The sequence below is a fragment of the Hyla sarda genome, chromosome 4, assembly GCF_029499605.1.
Source record: "Hyla sarda isolate aHylSar1 chromosome 4, aHylSar1.hap1, whole genome shotgun sequence".
In the NCBI taxonomy this organism is placed as follows: Eukaryota; Metazoa; Chordata; class Amphibia; order Anura; family Hylidae; genus Hyla; species Hyla sarda.
Genome location: NC_079192.1, coordinates 121,159 through 140,219, shown reverse-complemented (window position 1 = coordinate 140,219; position 19,061 = coordinate 121,159). Strand labels below are relative to the sequence as shown.

The 19,061-nt window shown below is 45.4% G+C and overlaps 1 protein-coding gene across 3 annotated transcripts in view; it reads left to right on the top strand.

Moving 5' to 3' along the window:
• The window catches only part of TFR2 (transferrin receptor 2), a 150,091-nt gene that overhangs the window by 97,289 nt on the left and 33,741 nt on the right, over positions 1 to 19,061 (top strand). For all 3 annotated transcript variants that reach the window (XM_056569953.1, XM_056569952.1, XM_056569951.1), the window contains 3 exons: positions 13,257 to 13,432; positions 13,514 to 13,633; positions 18,968 to 19,050. In XM_056569953.1, coding sequence (XP_056425928.1) covers positions 13,257 to 13,432; positions 13,514 to 13,633; positions 18,968 to 19,050 — 379 coding nt within the window. The remainder of the gene's footprint in view (positions 1 to 13,256; positions 13,433 to 13,513; positions 13,634 to 18,967; positions 19,051 to 19,061) is intronic.

Below are 19,061 nucleotides of genomic sequence, written 5' to 3'. Positions count from 1 at the left end.
TCACCTCCAGAGCTGCATCACTTATCATCATATATACTCAGGTCACCCCCAGAGCTGCATCACTTATCATCATATATACTCAGGTCACCTCCAGAGCTGCATCACTCATTATATATACTCAGGTCACCCCCAGAGCTGCATCACTTATCATCATATATACTCAGGTCACCTCCAGAGCTGCATCACTTATCATCATATATACTCAGGTCACCCCCAGAGCTGCATCACTTATCATCATATATACTCAGGTCACCTCCAGAGCTGCATCACTCATTATATATACTCAGGTCACCCCCAGAGCTGCATCACTTATCATCATATATACTCAGGTCACCTCCAGAGCTGCATCACTCATTATATATACTCAGGTCACCCCCAGACCTGCATCACTCATCATCATATATACTCAGGTCACCTCCAGAGCTGCAATCACTCACATCATATGTACTCAGGTCACCTCCAGAGCTGCATCACTCATCATATATACTCAGGTCACCTCCAGAGATGCAATCACTCATCATCATATATACTCAGGTCACCCCCAGAGCTGCATCACTTATCATATATACTCAGGTCATCTCCAGAGCTGCATCACTCATTATATTTACTCAGGTCACCCCCAGAGCTGCATCACTTATCATCATATATACTCAGGTCACCCCCAGAGCTGCATCACTTATCATCATATATACTCAGGTCACCTCCAGAGCTGCATCACTCATTATATATACTCAGGTCACCCCCAGAGCTGCATCACTTATCATCATATATACTCAGGTCACCTCCAGAGCTGCATCACTTATCATCATATATACTCAGGTCACCTCCAGAGCTGCATCACTCATTATATATACTCAGGTCACCTCCAGAGCTGCATCACTCATTATATATACTCAGGTCACCCCCAGAGCTGCATCACTCATCATCATATATACTCAGGTCACCTCCAGAGCTGCAATCACTCACATCATATGTACTCAGGTCACCTCCAGAGCTGCATCACTCATCATATATACTCAGGTCACCTCCAGAGCTGCATCACTCATTATATATACTCAGGTCACCTCCAGAGCTGCATCACTCATTATATATACTCAGGTCACCCCCAGAGCTGCAATCACTCATCATCATATATACTCAGGTCACCTCCAGAGCTGCATCACTCATCATATATACTCAGGTCACCTCCAGAGCTGCATCACTCATCATATATCCTCAGGTCACCTCCAGAGCTGCATCACTCATCATATATATATACTCAGGTCACCCCCAGAGCTGCATCACTCATCATCATATATACTCAGGTCACCTCCAGAGCTGCATCACTCATCATCATATATACTCAGGTCACCTCCAGAGCTGCATCACTCATCATATATACTCAGGTCACCTCCAGAGCTGCATCACTCATCATATATACTCAGGTCACCTCCAGAGCTGCATCACTCATCATATATCCTCAGGTCACCTCCAGAGCTGCATCACTCATCATATATATATACTCAGGTCACCCCCAGAGCTGCATCACTCATCATCATATATACTCAGGTCACCTCCAGAGCTGCATCACTCATCATCATATATACTCAGGTCACCTCCAGAGCTGCATCACTCATCATATATACTCAGGTCACCCCCAGAGCTGCATCACTCATTGTATATACTCAGGTCACCCCCAGAGCTGCATCACTCATCATATATACTCAGGTCACCCCCAGAGCTGCAATCACTTATCATTATATATACTCAGGTCACCCCCAGAGCTGCATCACTCATCATATATACTCAGGTCACCTCCAGAGCTGCATCACTCATTATATATACTCAGGTCACCCCCAGAGCTGCATCACTCATTATATATACTCAGGTCACCTCCAGAGCTGCATCACTCATCATATATACTCAGGTCACCTCCAGAGCTGCATCACTCATCATATATACTCAGGTCACCTCCAGAGCTGCATCACTCATCATATATACTCAGGTCACCTCCAGAGCTGCATCACTCATCATCATATATACTAAGGTCACCTCCCGAGCTGCATCACTCATCATATATACTCAGGTGACCCCCAGAGCTGCATCGCTCATCATCACTTCTACTCAGGTCACCCCCAGAGCTGCAATCACTCATCATCATACATACTCAGGTCACCTCCAGAGCTGCATCACTCATCATATATACTCAGGTCACCTCCAGAGCTGCATCACTCATCATCATATATACTAAGGTCACCTCCCGAGCTGCATCACTCATCATATATACTCAGGTGACCCCCAGAGCTGCATCGCTCATCATCACTTCTACTCAGGTCACCCCCAGAGCTGCAATCACTCATCATCATACATACTCAGGTCACCCCCAGAGCTGCATCACTCATTATATATACTCAGGTCACCCCCAGAGCTGCATCACTCATCATTATATATACTCAGGTCACCCCCAGAGCTGCATCACTCATCATATATACTCAGGTCACCCCCAGAGCTGCATCACTCATTATATATACTCAGGTCACCCCCAGAGCTGCATCACTCATCACATGTACTCAGGTCACCCCCAGAGCTGCATCACTCATTATATATACTCAGGTCACCCCCAGAGCTGCATCACTCATCACATGTACTCAGGTCACCCCCAGAGCTGCAATCACTCATCATCATATATCCTCAGGTCACCCCCAGAGCTGCATCACTCATCATATATACTCAGGTCACCTCCAGAGCTGCATCACTCATCATATATACTCAGGTCACCTCCAGAGCTGCATCACTTATCATCATATATACTCAGGTCACCTCCAGAGCTGCATCACTCATCATATATACTCAGGTCACCTCCAGAGCTGCATCACTCATCATCATATATACTCAGGTCACCCCCAGAGCTGCAATTACTCATCATCATATATACTCAGGTCACCTCCAGAGCTGCATCACTCATCATGACTGTTGAGACCCAATTAGCACCTAGCGGCTATAACTACCCCTCCCCCTTATTACAATAATTAATTAAATAATAACTGACACAACAACAATTTAACTTTTCCGTGGGTGGGAATCGGCCACAGCTTTATTTATAAAATTACTTATATAAATAACAATTAAACTGTAACAAAGACACCGATTGGCTTCTTGCCAACCCGAGAGGTGCTGCCACACTGTCCTGTGTGGAGGTCTACTCCGGGTTGACCCCGTTTTCACCGTCTTCTTACCGCCAAGCTGTGACTTACAATAAACAGAGATCCAAAAAGGGAGGGAGGGCAAAACTCTGGGTCCTGGGCAGATTGAGGGGGGAAAGGGAGGCACCACAGCTATAAATACCCAGGGGAGGGCCTCTGAAAGCCCGGGAAACTATTTAAACCCCTGATTGGTGCACTCCTTCCCCCCCCCCACCCATGGGACATACCACTGTAGCCATTTGCAAGTTTTACAGGCGGGGGAGGGGGCTAAAAACCTTGCCTGTACATTTCTTAACCCCTTAACTGCTCACCAGACAGGGGGCAAGCTAGTTATGCACAGCTTGCCCCTCCAATATACTCAGGTCACCTACAGAGCTGCATCACTCATCATAAATACTCAGGTCACCCCCAGAGCTGCATCACTCATCATATATACTCAGGTCACCTCCAGAGCTGCATCACTCATCATATATACTCAGGTCACCTCCAGAGCTGCATCACTTATCATAAATACTCAGGTCACCCCCAGAGCTGCATCACTCATCATATATACTCAGGTCACCCCCAGAGCTGCATCACTCATCATAAATACTCAGGTCACCTCCAGAGCTGCATCACTCATCATATATACTCAGGTCACCTCCAGAGCTGCATCACTCATCATATATACTCAGGTCACCTCCAGAGCTGCATCACTCATCATAAATACTCAGGTCACCCCCAGAGCTGCATCACTCATCATATATACTCAGGTCACCCCCAGAGCTGCATCACTCATCATATATACTCAGGTCACCTCCAGAGCTGCATCACTCATCATAAATACTCAGGTCACCCCCAGAGCTGCATCACTCATCATATATACTCAGGTCACCTCCAGAGCTGCATCACTCATCATAAATACTCAGGTCACCCCCAGAGCTGCATCACTCATCATATATACTCAGGTCACCTCCAGAGCTGCATCACTCATCATATATACTCAGGTCACCTCCAGAGCTGCATCACTCATCATATATACTCAGGTCACCCCCAGAGCTGCATCACTCATCATATATACTCAGGTCACCTCCAGAGCTGCATCACTCATCATATATACTCAGGTCACCCCCAGAGCTGCAATCACTCATTATATATACTCAGGTCACCCCCAGAGCTGCATCACTCATCATATATACTCAGGTCACCCCCAGAGCTGCAATCACTCATTATATATACTCAGGTCACCCCCAGAGCTGCATCACTCATCATATATACTCAGGTCACCTCCAGAGCTGCATCACTCATCATCATATATACTCAGGTCACCTCCAGAGCTGCATCACTCATCATATATACTCAGGTCACCCCCAGAGCTGCATCACTCATCATATATACTCAGGTCACCTCCAGAGCTGCATCACTCATCATATATACTCAGGTCACCTCCAGAGCTGCATCACTCATCATATATACTCAGGTCACCTCCAGAGCTGCAATCACTCATCATATATACTCAGGTCACCCCCAGAGCTGCATCACTCATCATATATACTCAGGTCACCCCCAGAGCTGCATCACTCATTATATATATATACTCAGGTCACCCCCAGAGCTGCAATCACTCATTATATATACTCAGGTCACCCCCAGAACTGCATCACTCATCATATATACTCAATGATAAAGGAAGAGACAGCGGTCGGCACAACCAGGATCCTGAATGGTGAGTACCGGGCAGTCCAGCTATGTGTAGGGGTGAATCAGGTGAACCGGTGGAGGAGTTGCTCAATCTCAAGCATAGAAATGCAGGTACGCGCTGTAGCAAACAAGTGAAGAAGGATAAGAGGCCACTCACCAAATCCCTGTTCCAAAGCTTTATTCTTGTGTATTCAATGCATAAAAATTCACCAGTAAGACGGGGTCAGACGCCTGGGCGGCGCTGCGATTACTGCGTTTGTGTCACATGATTGTCTGTTTCATCAGACTACACGCTGCACCTGTGTGAGGGGAGGTAAAAAAGTATTCGACCCACGTGACACAGATGCATCATGTGAACAGCCACAGAGATGAACAACATTAGAAAATGATTACAAACATGAAACGCCATCGCTTTCTTATTTATATAAATATTCTAAGATCAGAGCGATCATTCAAGCCGAGATTGGCCAATGCTCCGGTGTAAACGATCCATCTCGCTTTCGTTTCTCAATGTCCTCAGTGGGGAACACCCTTTCAATGCCGCAGATCTTCAAGCAAGAGGGATCATTGTTATGTACCTTGGACGAGTGCTATGAACCGTGGCGAGCCCTTCTTAGTCTTGAGTGAATACATTTGTTCCCTAAAACGAGTGTTTAGAGATCTAATAATGCACCCTATGTAGAAACACTTACACACTATCCCATACACAAGGCTATAGATTCTACAACACACGATCCGATGCCGGAGACTTTACACAAGGCTTAAGATTCTACAACACACGATCCGATGCCGGAGACTTTACACAAGGCTTTAGATTCTACAACACACGATCCGATGCCGGAGACTTTACACAAGGCTTTAGATTCTACAACACACGATCCGATGCCGGAGACTTTACACAAGGCTTTAGATTCTACAACACACGATCCGATGCCGGAGACTTTACACAAGGCTATAGATTCTACAACACACGATCCGATGCCGACGACTTTACATAAGGCTATAGATTCTACAACACACGATCCGATGCCGGAGACTTTACACAAGGCTTTAGATTCTACAACACATGATCCGATGCCAGAGACTTTACACAAGGCTATAGATTCTACAACACACGATCCGATGCCGGAGACTTTACACAAGGCTTTAGATTCTACAACACATGATCCGATGCCGGAGACTTTACACAAGGCTTTAGATTCTACAACACATGATCCGATGCCGGAGACTTTACACAAGGCTTTAGATTCTACAACACACGATCCGATGCCGGAGACTTTACACAAGGCTATAGATTCTACAACACACGATCCGATGCCGGAGACTTTACACAAGGCTATAGATTCTACAACACACGATCCGATGCCGCAGACTTTACACAAGGCTTTAGATTCTACAACACATGATCCGATGCCGGAGACTTTACACAAGGCTTTAGATTCTACAACAAACGATCCGATGCCGAAGACTTTACACAAGGCTATAGATTCTACAACACACGATCCGATGCCAGAGACTTTACACAAGGCTTAAGATTCTACAACACACGATCCGATGCCGGAGACTTTACACAAGGCTATAGATTCTACAACACACGATCAGATGCCGGAGACTTTACACAAGGCTTTAGATTCTACAACACACGATCCGATGCCGCAGACTTTACACAAGGCTATAGATTCTACAACACACGATCCGATGCCGGAGACTTTACACAAGGCTTAAGATTCTACAACACACGATCCGATGCCGGAGACTTTACACGAGGCTTTAGATTCTACAACACACGATCCGATGCCGCAGACTTTACACAAGGCTTTAGATTCTACAACACACGATCCGATGCCGAAGACTTTACACAAGGCTTAAGATTCTACAACACACGATCCGATGCCAGAGACTTTACACAAGGCTTAAGATTCTACAACACACGATCCGATGCCGCAGACTTTACACAAGGCTTTAGATTCTACAACACATGATCCGATGCCGGAGACTTTACACAAGGCTTTAGATTCTACAACACACGATCCGATGCCGGAGACTTTACACAAGGCTTTAGATTCTACAACACACGATCCGATGCCGGAGACTTTACACAAGGCTTAAGATTCTACAACACACGATCCGATGCTGGAGACTTTACACAAGGCTATAGATTCTACAACACACGATCTGATGCCGGAGACTTTACACAAGGCTTTAGATTCTACAACACACGATCCGATGCCGGAGACTTTACACAAGGCTATAGATTCTACAACACACGATCTGATGCCGGAGACTTTACACGAGGCTTTAGATTCTACAACACACGATCCGATGCTGGAGACTTTACACAAGGCTTTAGATTCTACAACACACGATCCGATGCCGAAGACTTTACACAAGGCTTTAGATTCTACAACACACGATCCGATGCCGGAGACTTTACACAAAGCTATAGATTCTACAACACACGATCCGATGCCGGAGACTTTACACAAGGCTTTAGATTCTACAACACACGATCCGATGCCGGAGACTTTACACAAGGCTTTAGATTCTACAACACACGATCTGATGCCGGAGACTTTACACAAGGCTTTAGATTCTACAACACACGATCCGATGCCGGAGACTTTACACAAGGCTATAGATTCTACAACACACGATCTGATGCCGGAGACTTTACACAAGGCTTTAGATTCTACAACACACGATCCGATGCCGAAGACTTTACACAAGGCTTTAGATTCTACAACACACGATCCGATGCCGGAGACTTTACACAAGGCTTTAGATTCTACAACACACGATCCGATGCCGGAGACTTTACACAAGGCTATAGATTCTACAACACACGATCCGATGCCGGAGACTTTACACAAGGCTTTAGATTCTACAACACACGATCCGATGCCGGAGACTTTACACAAAGCTATAGATTCTACAACACACGATCCGATGCCGGAGACTTTACACAAGGCTTTAGATTCTACAACACACGATCCGATGCCGGAGACTTTACACAAGGCTATAGATTCTACAACACACGATCCGATGCCGGAGACTTTACACAAGGCTTTAGATTCTACAACACACGATCCGATGCCGGAGACTTTACACAAGGCTATAGATTCTACAACACACGATCCGATGCCGGAGACTTTACACAAGGCTTTAGATTCTACAACACACGATCCGATGCCGGAGACTTTATTCGTATCCATAAACCTGCACCAAGCACACGAGCCGCACTAGTAGTTCCCTGCTGGGAGCGATCTTCGTAACCAAGTTACATTTGGATTTGTCCCAGTGAACTTGCTGCGCACGATGGAACTGCCGATAGTTTTCACTTATAAAAGAGATGACTGGTTTCTGATGGCTAATGGTTTGTAGGTCGGGATCATCTTGAAAGATAAAGCAGTGTTTCTGAATAAATAGTTTCATTTTTTCTGCCATTGGACTGAATTTGAAGGTAAACGCAAACAACTCAGTCTGAGCGATGGTTTTATACTCAGGTCACCCCCAGAGCTGCATCACTTATCATCATATATACTCGGGTCACCTCCAGAGCTGCATCACTCATTATATATACTCAGGTCACCTCCAGAGCTGCATCACTTATCATCATATATACTCAGGTCACCCCCAGAGCTGCATCACTTATCATCATATATACTCAGGTCACCTCCAGAGCTGCATCACTCATTATATATACTCAGGTCACCTCCAGAGCTGCATCACTCATTATATATACTCAGGTCACCTCCAGAGCTGCATCACTCATTATATATACTCAGGTCACCTCCAGAGCTGCATCACTTATCATCATATATATTCAGGTCACCTCCAGAGCTGCATCACTCATTATATATACTCAGGTCAACCCCAGAGCTGCATCACTCATCATTATATATACTCAGGTCACCTCCAGAGCTGCATCACTCATCATCATATATACTCAGGTCACCCCCAGAGCTGCATCACTTATCATCATATATACTCGGGTCACCTCCAGAGCTGCATCACTCATTATATATACTCAGGTCACCTCCAGAGCTGCATCACTTATCATCATATATACTCAGGTCACCCCCAGAGCTGCATCACTTATCATCATATATACTCAGGTCACCTCCAGAGCTGCATCACTCATCATCATATATACTCAGGTCACCTCCAGAGCTGCATCACTCATTATATATACTCAGGTCACCTCCAGAGCTGCATCACTCATTATATATACTCAGGTCACCTCCAGAGCTGCATCACTTATCATCATATATATTCAGGTCACCTCCAGAGCTGCATCACTCATTATATATACTCAGGTCAACCCCAGAGCTGCATCACTCATCATTATATATACTCAGGTCACCTCCAGAGCTGCATCACTCATCATCATATATACTCAGGTCACCCCCAGAGCTGCATCACTTAACATCATATATACTCAGGTCATCTCCAGAGCTGCATCACTCATCATATATACTCAGGTCACCCCCAGAGCTGCATCACTTATCATCATATATACTCAGGTCATCTCCAGAGCTGCATCACTCATCATATATACTCAGGTCACCCCCAGAGCTGCATCACTTATCATCATATATACTCAGGTCACCCCCAGAGCTGCATCACTTATCATCATATATACTCAGGTCACCTCCAGAGCTGCATCACTCATTATATATACTCAGGTCACCCCCAGAGCTGCATCACTTATCATCATATATACTCAGGTCACCTCCAGAGCTGCATCACTTATCATCATATATACTCAGGTCACCTCCAGAGCTGCATCACTCATCATCATATATACTCAGGTCACCTCCAGAGCTGCAATCACTCACATCATATGTACTCAGGTCACCTCCAGAGCTGCATCACTCATCATATATACTCAGGTCACCTCCAGAGATGCAATCACTCATCATCATATATACTCAGGTCACCTCCAGAGCTGCATCACTCATCATATATACTCAGGTCACCCCCAGAGCTGCATCACTTATCATCATATATACTCAGGTCATCTCCAGAGCTGCATCACTCATTATATTTACTCAGGTCACCCCCAGAGCTGCATCACTTATCATCATATATACTCAGGTCACCCCCAGAGCTGCATCACTTATCATCATATATACTCAGGTCACCTCCAGAGCTGCATCACTCATTATATATACTCAGGTCACCCCCAGAGCTGCATCACTTATCATCATATATACTCAGGTCACCTCCAGAGCTGCATCACTTATCATCATATATACTCAGGTCACCCCCAGAGCTGCATCACTTATCATCATATATACTCAGGTCACCTCCAGAGCTGCATCACTCATTATATATACTCAGGTCACCCCCAGAGCTGCATCACTTATCATCATATATACTCAGGTCACCTCCAGAGCTGCATCACTCATTATATATACTCAGGTCACCCCCAGAGCTGCATCACTCATCATCATATATACTCAGGTCACCTCCAGAGCTGCAATCACTCACATCATATGTACTCAGGTCACCTCCAGAGCTGCATCACTCATCATATATACTCAGGTCACCTCCAGAGATGCAATCACTCATCATCATATATACTCAGGTCACCCCCAGAGCTGCATCACTTATCATATATACTCAGGTCATCTCCAGAGCTGCATCACTCATTATATTTACTCAGGTCACCCCCAGAGCTGCATCACTTATCATCATATATACTCAGGTCACCCCCAGAGCTGCATCACTTATCATCATATATACTCAGGTCACCTCCAGAGCTGCATCACTCATTATATATACTCAGGTCACCCCCAGAGCTGCATCACTTATCATCATATATACTCAGGTCACCTCCAGAGCTGCATCACTTATCATCATATATACTCAGGTCACCTCCAGAGCTGCATCACTCATTATATATACTCAGGTCACCTCCAGAGCTGCATCACTCATTATATATACTCAGGTCACCCCCAGAGCTGCATCACTCATCATCATATATACTCAGGTCACCTCCAGAGCTGCAATCACTCACATCATATGTACTCAGGTCACCTCCAGAGCTGCATCACTCATCATATATACTCAGGTCACCTCCAGAGCTGCATCACTCATTATATATACTCAGGTCACCTCCAGAGCTGCATCACTCATTATATATACTCAGGTCACCCCCAGAGCTGCAATCACTCATCATCATATATACTCAGGTCACCTCCAGAGCTGCATCACTCATCATATATACTCAGGTCACCTCCAGAGCTGCATCACTCATCATATATCCTCAGGTCACCTCCAGAGCTGCATCACTCATCATATATATATACTCAGGTCACCCCCAGAGCTGCATCACTCATCATCATATATACTTAGGTCACCTCCAGAGCTGCATCACTCATCATCATATATACTCAGGTCACCTCCAGAGCTGCATCACTCATCATATATACTCAGGTCACCTCCAGAGCTGCATCACTCATCATATATACTCAGGTCACCTCCAGAGCTGCATCACTCATCATCATATATACTCAGGTCACCCCCAGAGCTGCATCACTTATCATCATATATACTCAGGTCACCTCCAGAGCTGCATCACTCATCATATATACTCAGGTCACCTCCAGAGCTGCATCACTCATCATATATACTCAGGTCACCTCCAGAGCTGCATCACTCATCATCATATATACTAAGGTCACCTCCCGAGCTGCATCACTCATCATATATACTCAGGTGACCCCCAGAGCTGCATCGCTCATCATCACTTCTACTCAGGTCACCCCCAGAGCTGCAATCACTCATCATCATACATACTCAGGTCACCCCCAGAGCTGCATCACTCATTATATATACTCAGGTCACCCCCAGAGCTGCATCACTCATCATTATATATACTCAGGTCACCCCCAGAGCTGCATCACTCATCATATATACTCAGGTCACCCCCAGAGCTGCATCACTCATTATATATACTCAGGTCACCCCCAGAGCTGCATCACTCATCACATGTACTCAGGTCACCCCCAGAGCTGCATCACTCATTATATATACTCAGGTCACCCCCAGAGCTGCATCACTCATCACATGTACTCAGGTCACCCCCAGAGCTGCAATCACTCATCATCATATATACTCAGGTCACCCCCAGAGCTGCATCACTCATCATATATACTCAGGTCACCTCCAGAGCTGCATCACTCATCATATATACTCAGGTCACCTCCAGAGCTGCATCACTCATCATATATACTCAGGTCACCCCCAGAGCTGCATCACTCATTATATATACTCAGGTCACCCCCAGAGCTGCATCACTCATCACATGTACTCAGGTCACCCCCAGAGCTGCAATCACTCATCATCATATATACTCAGGTCACCCCCAGAGCTGCAATCACTCATCATCATATATACTCAGGTCACCCCCAGAGCTGCATCACTCATCACATGTACTCAGGTCACCCCCAGAGCTGCAATCACTCATCATCATATATACTCAGGTCACCTCCAGAGCTGCAATCACTCATCATCATATATACTCAGGTCACCTCCAGAGCTGCAATCACTCATCATCATATATACTCAGGTCACCCCCAGAGCTGCAATCACTCATCATCATATATACTCAGGTCACCCCCAGAGCTGCAATCACTCATCATCATATATACTCAGGTCACCCCCAGAGCTGCAATTACTCATCATCATATATACTCAGGTCACCCCCAGAGCTGCAATCACTCATCATCATCATATATACTCAGGTCACATCCAGAGCTGCATCACTCATTATACATACTCAGGTCACCTCCAGAGCTGCAATCACTCATCATCATATATACTCAGGTCACCTCCAGAGCTGCATCACTCATCATATATACTCAGGTCACCTCCAGAGCTGCATCACTCATCATCATATATACTCAGGTCACCCCCAGAGCTGCAATCACTCATCATCATATATACTCAGGTCACCTCCAGAGCTGCAATCACTCATTATATATACTCAGGTCACCTTTAGAGCTGCAATCACTCATTATATATACTCAGGTCACCTTTAGAGCTACAATCACTCATCATATATACTCAGGTCACCCCCAGAGCTGCAATCACTCATCATATATACTCAGGTCACCCCCAGAGCTACAATCACTCATCATACATACTCTGGTCACCTCTAGAGCTGCAATCACAATTCTGCTATTACATCATAATCTGAATATCATATATACTCAGCAGGATCGTGATTGCAGCTTTAGATGTGACTGGAGTATTATACATGATATAACAAATATTTTATACAATGTAACAAATAAAAGAACTGTGATTGCAGCTCTGGATGTGGCTGGAGAACCATCTTGAGTATAACACGCGGTGAGATGTTTCATGTTGTACTTTTCTTGGCAGGAGGCTGGCGGGGCCCTTCGCCTCTGAATCCTGGAGGGCCGCAGACTTCCCCTCTCATGGGTTGGGCCCAGCATTGTCCGATCGGGATCACCAGGTTCAGTTGGAGGTGACCAATATCCGTCAGAGCAAAGAGCTGCACAACGTGTTTGGCACCATCACTGGTCGTGTTGAGCCTGGTGAGCAGATCCCCCCCCCCCCCCCCCCCTCAGTGCCCGCCTGTGCCCGCACTAATCCATTCACATCATTTGTATCCGCAGAACACTACATTGTAGTAGGAGCCCAACGGGATTCCTGGGGCCCCGGTGCTGCAAAATCTGGAGTGGGCACCGCCACCCTACTAGAGTTGGCCCGTACTATGTCCATGATGGTGCACAACGGTGAGTGCGGGGTGAGGGCTGCATGTGACGCATCACAGAGTAAGGAAGAGTAACCAAATATGAGATCAACCAAAACCTATATTAAAGAATGTCCCAACATGTTTCATTCTGGGTGGATCATCAGGGGATAAAACTGGGGTCAAAAAGTACAATACAGAAACCAAAACCAACAAATATAATCCAACACTTTTTCCCCGGGTGGTGCTGGGATCATCAGGGGACAAAACTAGGAATCTATACCAACAAATGTTCCAACACATTTCTTACTGGGTGGTGCCAAGATCATCAGGGAACAAAACTGGGTCAAAAAGGACAACACAAAAATATATGCCAACACATCGCCCAATACATTTTGCCAAGATCATCAGGGGACTAAACTGGGGACAGAAGGCATAAAACAAAACCCTATACTAGTGGTCTTCAACCTGTGGACCTCCAGATGTTGCAAAACTACAACTACCAGCATGCCCGGACAGCCGTTGGCTGTCCGGGCATGCTGGGAGTTGTAGTTTTGCAACATCTGGAGGTGCGCAGGTTGAAGACTACTGCCCTATACTAACAAAAGTGGTGTCAGGATCACAGAAAATATATACCAGCACATTTCCCAACGTGTTTCCCCTGGGTGGTGCCAGGATTATTAGGGGATTAAACTGGGCCCAAAAACCAACACATTTCTTACCAAGTGGTGCTCGAATAACCAAGGGACTAAGCTAGGGTCAAAAAGCACAAAAAAAAACTATACCTAGAAATCTTCCAACATGTTTCTCCTAGGTGGTGACAGGATTGTCAGGGAACAACGAGTTCAAGAGCACAACATAAAATTTATACCAACAAATGTCCCAACACATTTCTTACTTGGTGGTCCTGGGATAATCAGGGGATTGAACTGGGATCACAAACTTATACTTACACATGTACCAATATGTTTCCAGCCAAGATAATCAGTCCCAGCGTGTTTTGCCTAGGTGGTGCCAGGATCATCAGGAAACATAACTGGGGTCAAAAAGCATGACACAAAACTCTATACTAACACATGTCCCAATGTGTTTCCCCTGGGTCATGCTAGGATCATCTGGGGACTACACTGGGGTCAATAAGCATAACACAGAAACATATAGTAACAAATGTCACAACACATTTCTCCCGGGTGGTGCCGGGATCATCAGGGAACACAACTGGGGTAAAAAAACATTAAACAAACATTTATGCCAATGTGTTTCTTACTGAGTGGTACCAGGATCATCAGGGAATTAAACTGGGCTTAAAAACCTATACAAACAAATGTCCCAACGCGTTTCCCATCAAGTGGTGCCAGGATCATCAGGTTACTAAATTTGGGTCAAAAAGCACAACACAAAAACTAGTACTTACAAATGTTTCAACATGTTTCCCTTAGGTGTTGCTAGAATTGTTAGGGAAAAACACTGGAGTGAAAAAGCATGAATCAAAAATCTATACTAACAAATGTCCCAACGTGTTTCCCCTGGGTGGGGGTCATCTGGGGACAAATCTGGGGTCAAAAAGCATAACACAACCGTAGTTTTCAGAAAGTCGTTACCTCGCGTAAGCTTCCCCTCTCTATGGTCGGTAGATCTAATCTAGTTTAAATAGTTCTCATGCCCCAGTTTTTGCATATTTTCCCTAACACCCCCGTCTGGATTCCTATGAAATATTTTCTTAGGATTCGGTCCTTGTTTAGGGACCTCATTTGGAATGGTGAGCCGGCTAGGACCCGTCTGGAAACATTGCATCATGGCAAAGAGGCGGGTGGTTTGTCTATTCCAAATCCTTGGCTATAGTTTTCAGCGTCACAGGTTCAACAGCTGAACGGATGGGCGCAATTTACTACTATGGGGCGTACGGGAGATTTAGTCTACAGGCGAATTGGTAAAGTGACCCCTATACAGTGATCCCTCAACTTACAATGACCTCAACATACAATAGTCTCAACATATAATGGTCTTTTTTGGTCTTTTCTGGACCATTGTAACTTGAAACCAGACTCAACATACAATGTACAAAAAGTCCAGATCTGTGATACCTGTCAATGGCCGGAAGAACCGACCAATCAGAATGGGCATTCACTGGTAAAACCTCTGACACTGACTGGTGTCTGGTATCGCCCCCTACAGTACAGGGAGGTATTACATGTTCTGTACTCTTTACCTATATTACTGAAGTGTATGCAGTGACTGGTGTCTGGTATCGCCCCCTACAGTACAGGGAGGTATTACATGTTCTGTACTCTTTACCTGTATTACTGAAGTGTATGCACTGACTGGTGTCTGGTAGCGCCCCCTACAGTACAGGGAGGTATTACATGTTCTGTACTCTTTACTTGTATTACTGAAGTGTATGCAGTGACTGGTGTCTGGTAGCGCCCCCTACAGTACAGGGAGGTATTACATGTTCTGTACTCTTTAACTGTATTACAGAAGTGTATACACAGACTGGTGTCTGGTAGTGCCCCCTACAGTACAGGGAGGTATTACATGTTCTGTACTCTTTACCTGTATTACTGAAGTGTATGCACTGACTGGTGTCTGGTAGCGCCCCCTACAGTACAGAGTGGTATTACATGTTCTGTACTCTTTACCTGTATTACTGAAGTGTATGCACTGACTGATGTCTGGTAGCGCCCCCTACAGTACAGGGAGGTATTACATTTTCTGTAGTCTTTACCTGTATTACTGAAGTGTATGTACTGACTGGTGTCTGGTAGTGTCCCCTACAGTACAGGGAGGTATTACATGTTCTGTACTCTTTACCTTTATTACTGAAGTGTATGCACTGACTGGTGTCTGGTAGCGCCTCCTACAGTACAGGGAGGTATTACATGTTCTGTACTCTTTACCTGTATTACTGAAGTGTATGCACTGACTGGTGTCTGTTAGCGCCCCCTACAGTACAGGGAGGTATTACATGTTCTGTACTCTTTACCTGTATTACTGAAGTGTATGTACTGACTGGTGTCTGGTAGCGCCCCCTACAGTACAGGGAGCTATTACATGTTCTGTACTCTTTACCTGTATTACTGAAGTGTATGCACTGACTGGAGTCTGGTAGCGCCCCCTACAGTCCAGGGAGGTATTACATGTTCTGTACTCTTTACCTGTATTACTGAAGTGTATATACTGACTGGTGTCTGGTAGCGCCCCCTACAGTTCAGGGAGGTATTACATGTTCTGTACTCTTTACCTGTATTACTGAAGTGTATATACTGACTGGTGTCTGGTAGCGCCCCCTACAGTTCAGGGAGGTATTACATGTTCTGTACTCTTTACCTGTATTACTGAAGTGTATGCACTGACTGGTGTCTGGTAGCGCCCCCTACAGTACAGGGAGGTATTACATGTTCTGTACTCTTTACCTGTATTACTGAAGTGTATGCACTGACTGGTGTCTGGTAGCGCCCCCTACAGTACAGGGAGGTATTACATGTTCTGTACTCTTTACCTGTATTACTGAAGTGTATGCACTGACTGGTGTCTGGTAGCGCCCCCTACAGTACAGGGAGGTATTACATGTTCTGTACTCTTTACCTGTATTACTGAAGTGTATGCACTGACTGGTGTCTGGTAGCGCCCCCTACAGTACAGGGAGGTATTACATGTTCTGTACTCTTTACCTGTATTACTGAAGTGTATGCACTGACTGGTGTCTGGTAGCGCCCCCTACAGTACAGGGAGGTATTACATGTTCTGTACTCTTTACCTATATTACTGAAGTGTATGCACTGACTGGTGTCTGGTAGCGCCCCCTACAGTACAGGGAGGTATTACATGTTCTGTACTCTTTACCTGTACCAGGGTTACCTGCTCTTTTGGACACCAGGTGAGGGCGGCTCCATGTTACTTTTTAGGACACTGTGTTCTGTACAGGACCCTGAAGAAGCTCCTGTCCTCTACATAGACAGTGATTACAGCTCCCAGCAGATCTTTATTACTTTTATATATAAGGATTTGTTTTATCTATATTATATTATCTATACTTATTTATGTTTAATCCTCACTTTTTCCTATTTTTGGATGACATTTTGGGGGCTTCAGAACCAATTACCAGGTTTCCGTAGAGTTCTGGTCTCAACATACAATGGTCGTCCTGGAACCGATTAATATTGTAACTTGAGGGACCCCTATATATCTGCCTGCACAGCCTCGCCCCCCAGACCTTCCTCCTCCCTTTATCCTTATCCATCAGGTATGGATAATAAGACTCTTATGCGCTATCCTGTTTTTGTTCCATTTTCTCCTCTTTGGTATAATCCTGGTCTGAACTGTGTCGATACCTGATATCCCCCTTTGGGTTACTCATGGGATTCGGTATCTCTCCCAGCTGTATTTTGGGCCGATTTTGAAGTACTTTGCGGGAGGAATTTATTTGACCTCATTCATTTTTTTTTATCGTTACCTGCAGCTGCGACATGTCCTTGATGCGCAGTCTCGGGCTTGTGATTTGATTGGCTCATCCGTAGTGGTAAATGATTTATTCACTCAGGTCTCTGTGCTGTATAGGGAACTGCTGTCCTCCAATCATGAGGCTTACCTGTCGAATGTTAAAGGGGTACTCCACAATACACTGTTCTGAACACTGGAGCCGGGAGAATCGTGATGTCATAGCCCCGCCCCCTCATTATGTCATGCCCCGCCCCTCAATGCAAGTCTATGGGAGGGGGATGGTGTTTCTGTGTGGAATGGGAGGAGGAGGGTGTTTATGTATGTGTGGGTGGGATGGGAGCTGGGGGGGGGGGGGGGGGTGGGTTCTGGGTTTTTGTATATGTTCTTGAATTTGTGTGTTGTTTGTTCCATACAAGAAAAGTTTAATAAAAATGTTTGATTTTGATTTGAAAAAAAAAAAAAGCATAACACAAAAACATACTAACAAATGCCCCAACAAGTTTCTCCCAGGTGGTGCCAGAATCATCAGAAAGCAATAACTGGGGTCGAAAGGCACAACACAAAAATAAATGCCAACAGTAGTACTGGGATCATCAGGGAATTAAACTGGACTCAAATACCTATACTAACAAAAGTAGTCCGGGGATCATTAAAGCAGAACACAAAAATCTATACTTAAAAATGTCCCAACATATTTCCCCCAGGTGGTGTCAGGATCATCAGGGAACAAAATTGGGTCAAAAAGCACAATACAAATATTCAGCCTAACGCACTTCCCCCTGGGTGGTGCCAGGATCATCAGGGAACAAAAGTGGGGTCAAAACAGCACAACACAAGGGAGGACTAAGGGTTGCAGGTGACTTCAGGATAGCAAAGCTGAGCTTGCAGCAGTGCTGTAAAGTGAGATAACCGCATGTGAGGTGTCTGTGTGTTGCAGGTTTCCAGCCCCGCCGCACCATCATATTTGTCAGCTGGGATGGAGGAGACTTTGGTAGTATTGGAGCTACGGAGTGGTTGGAGGTATTTCACCC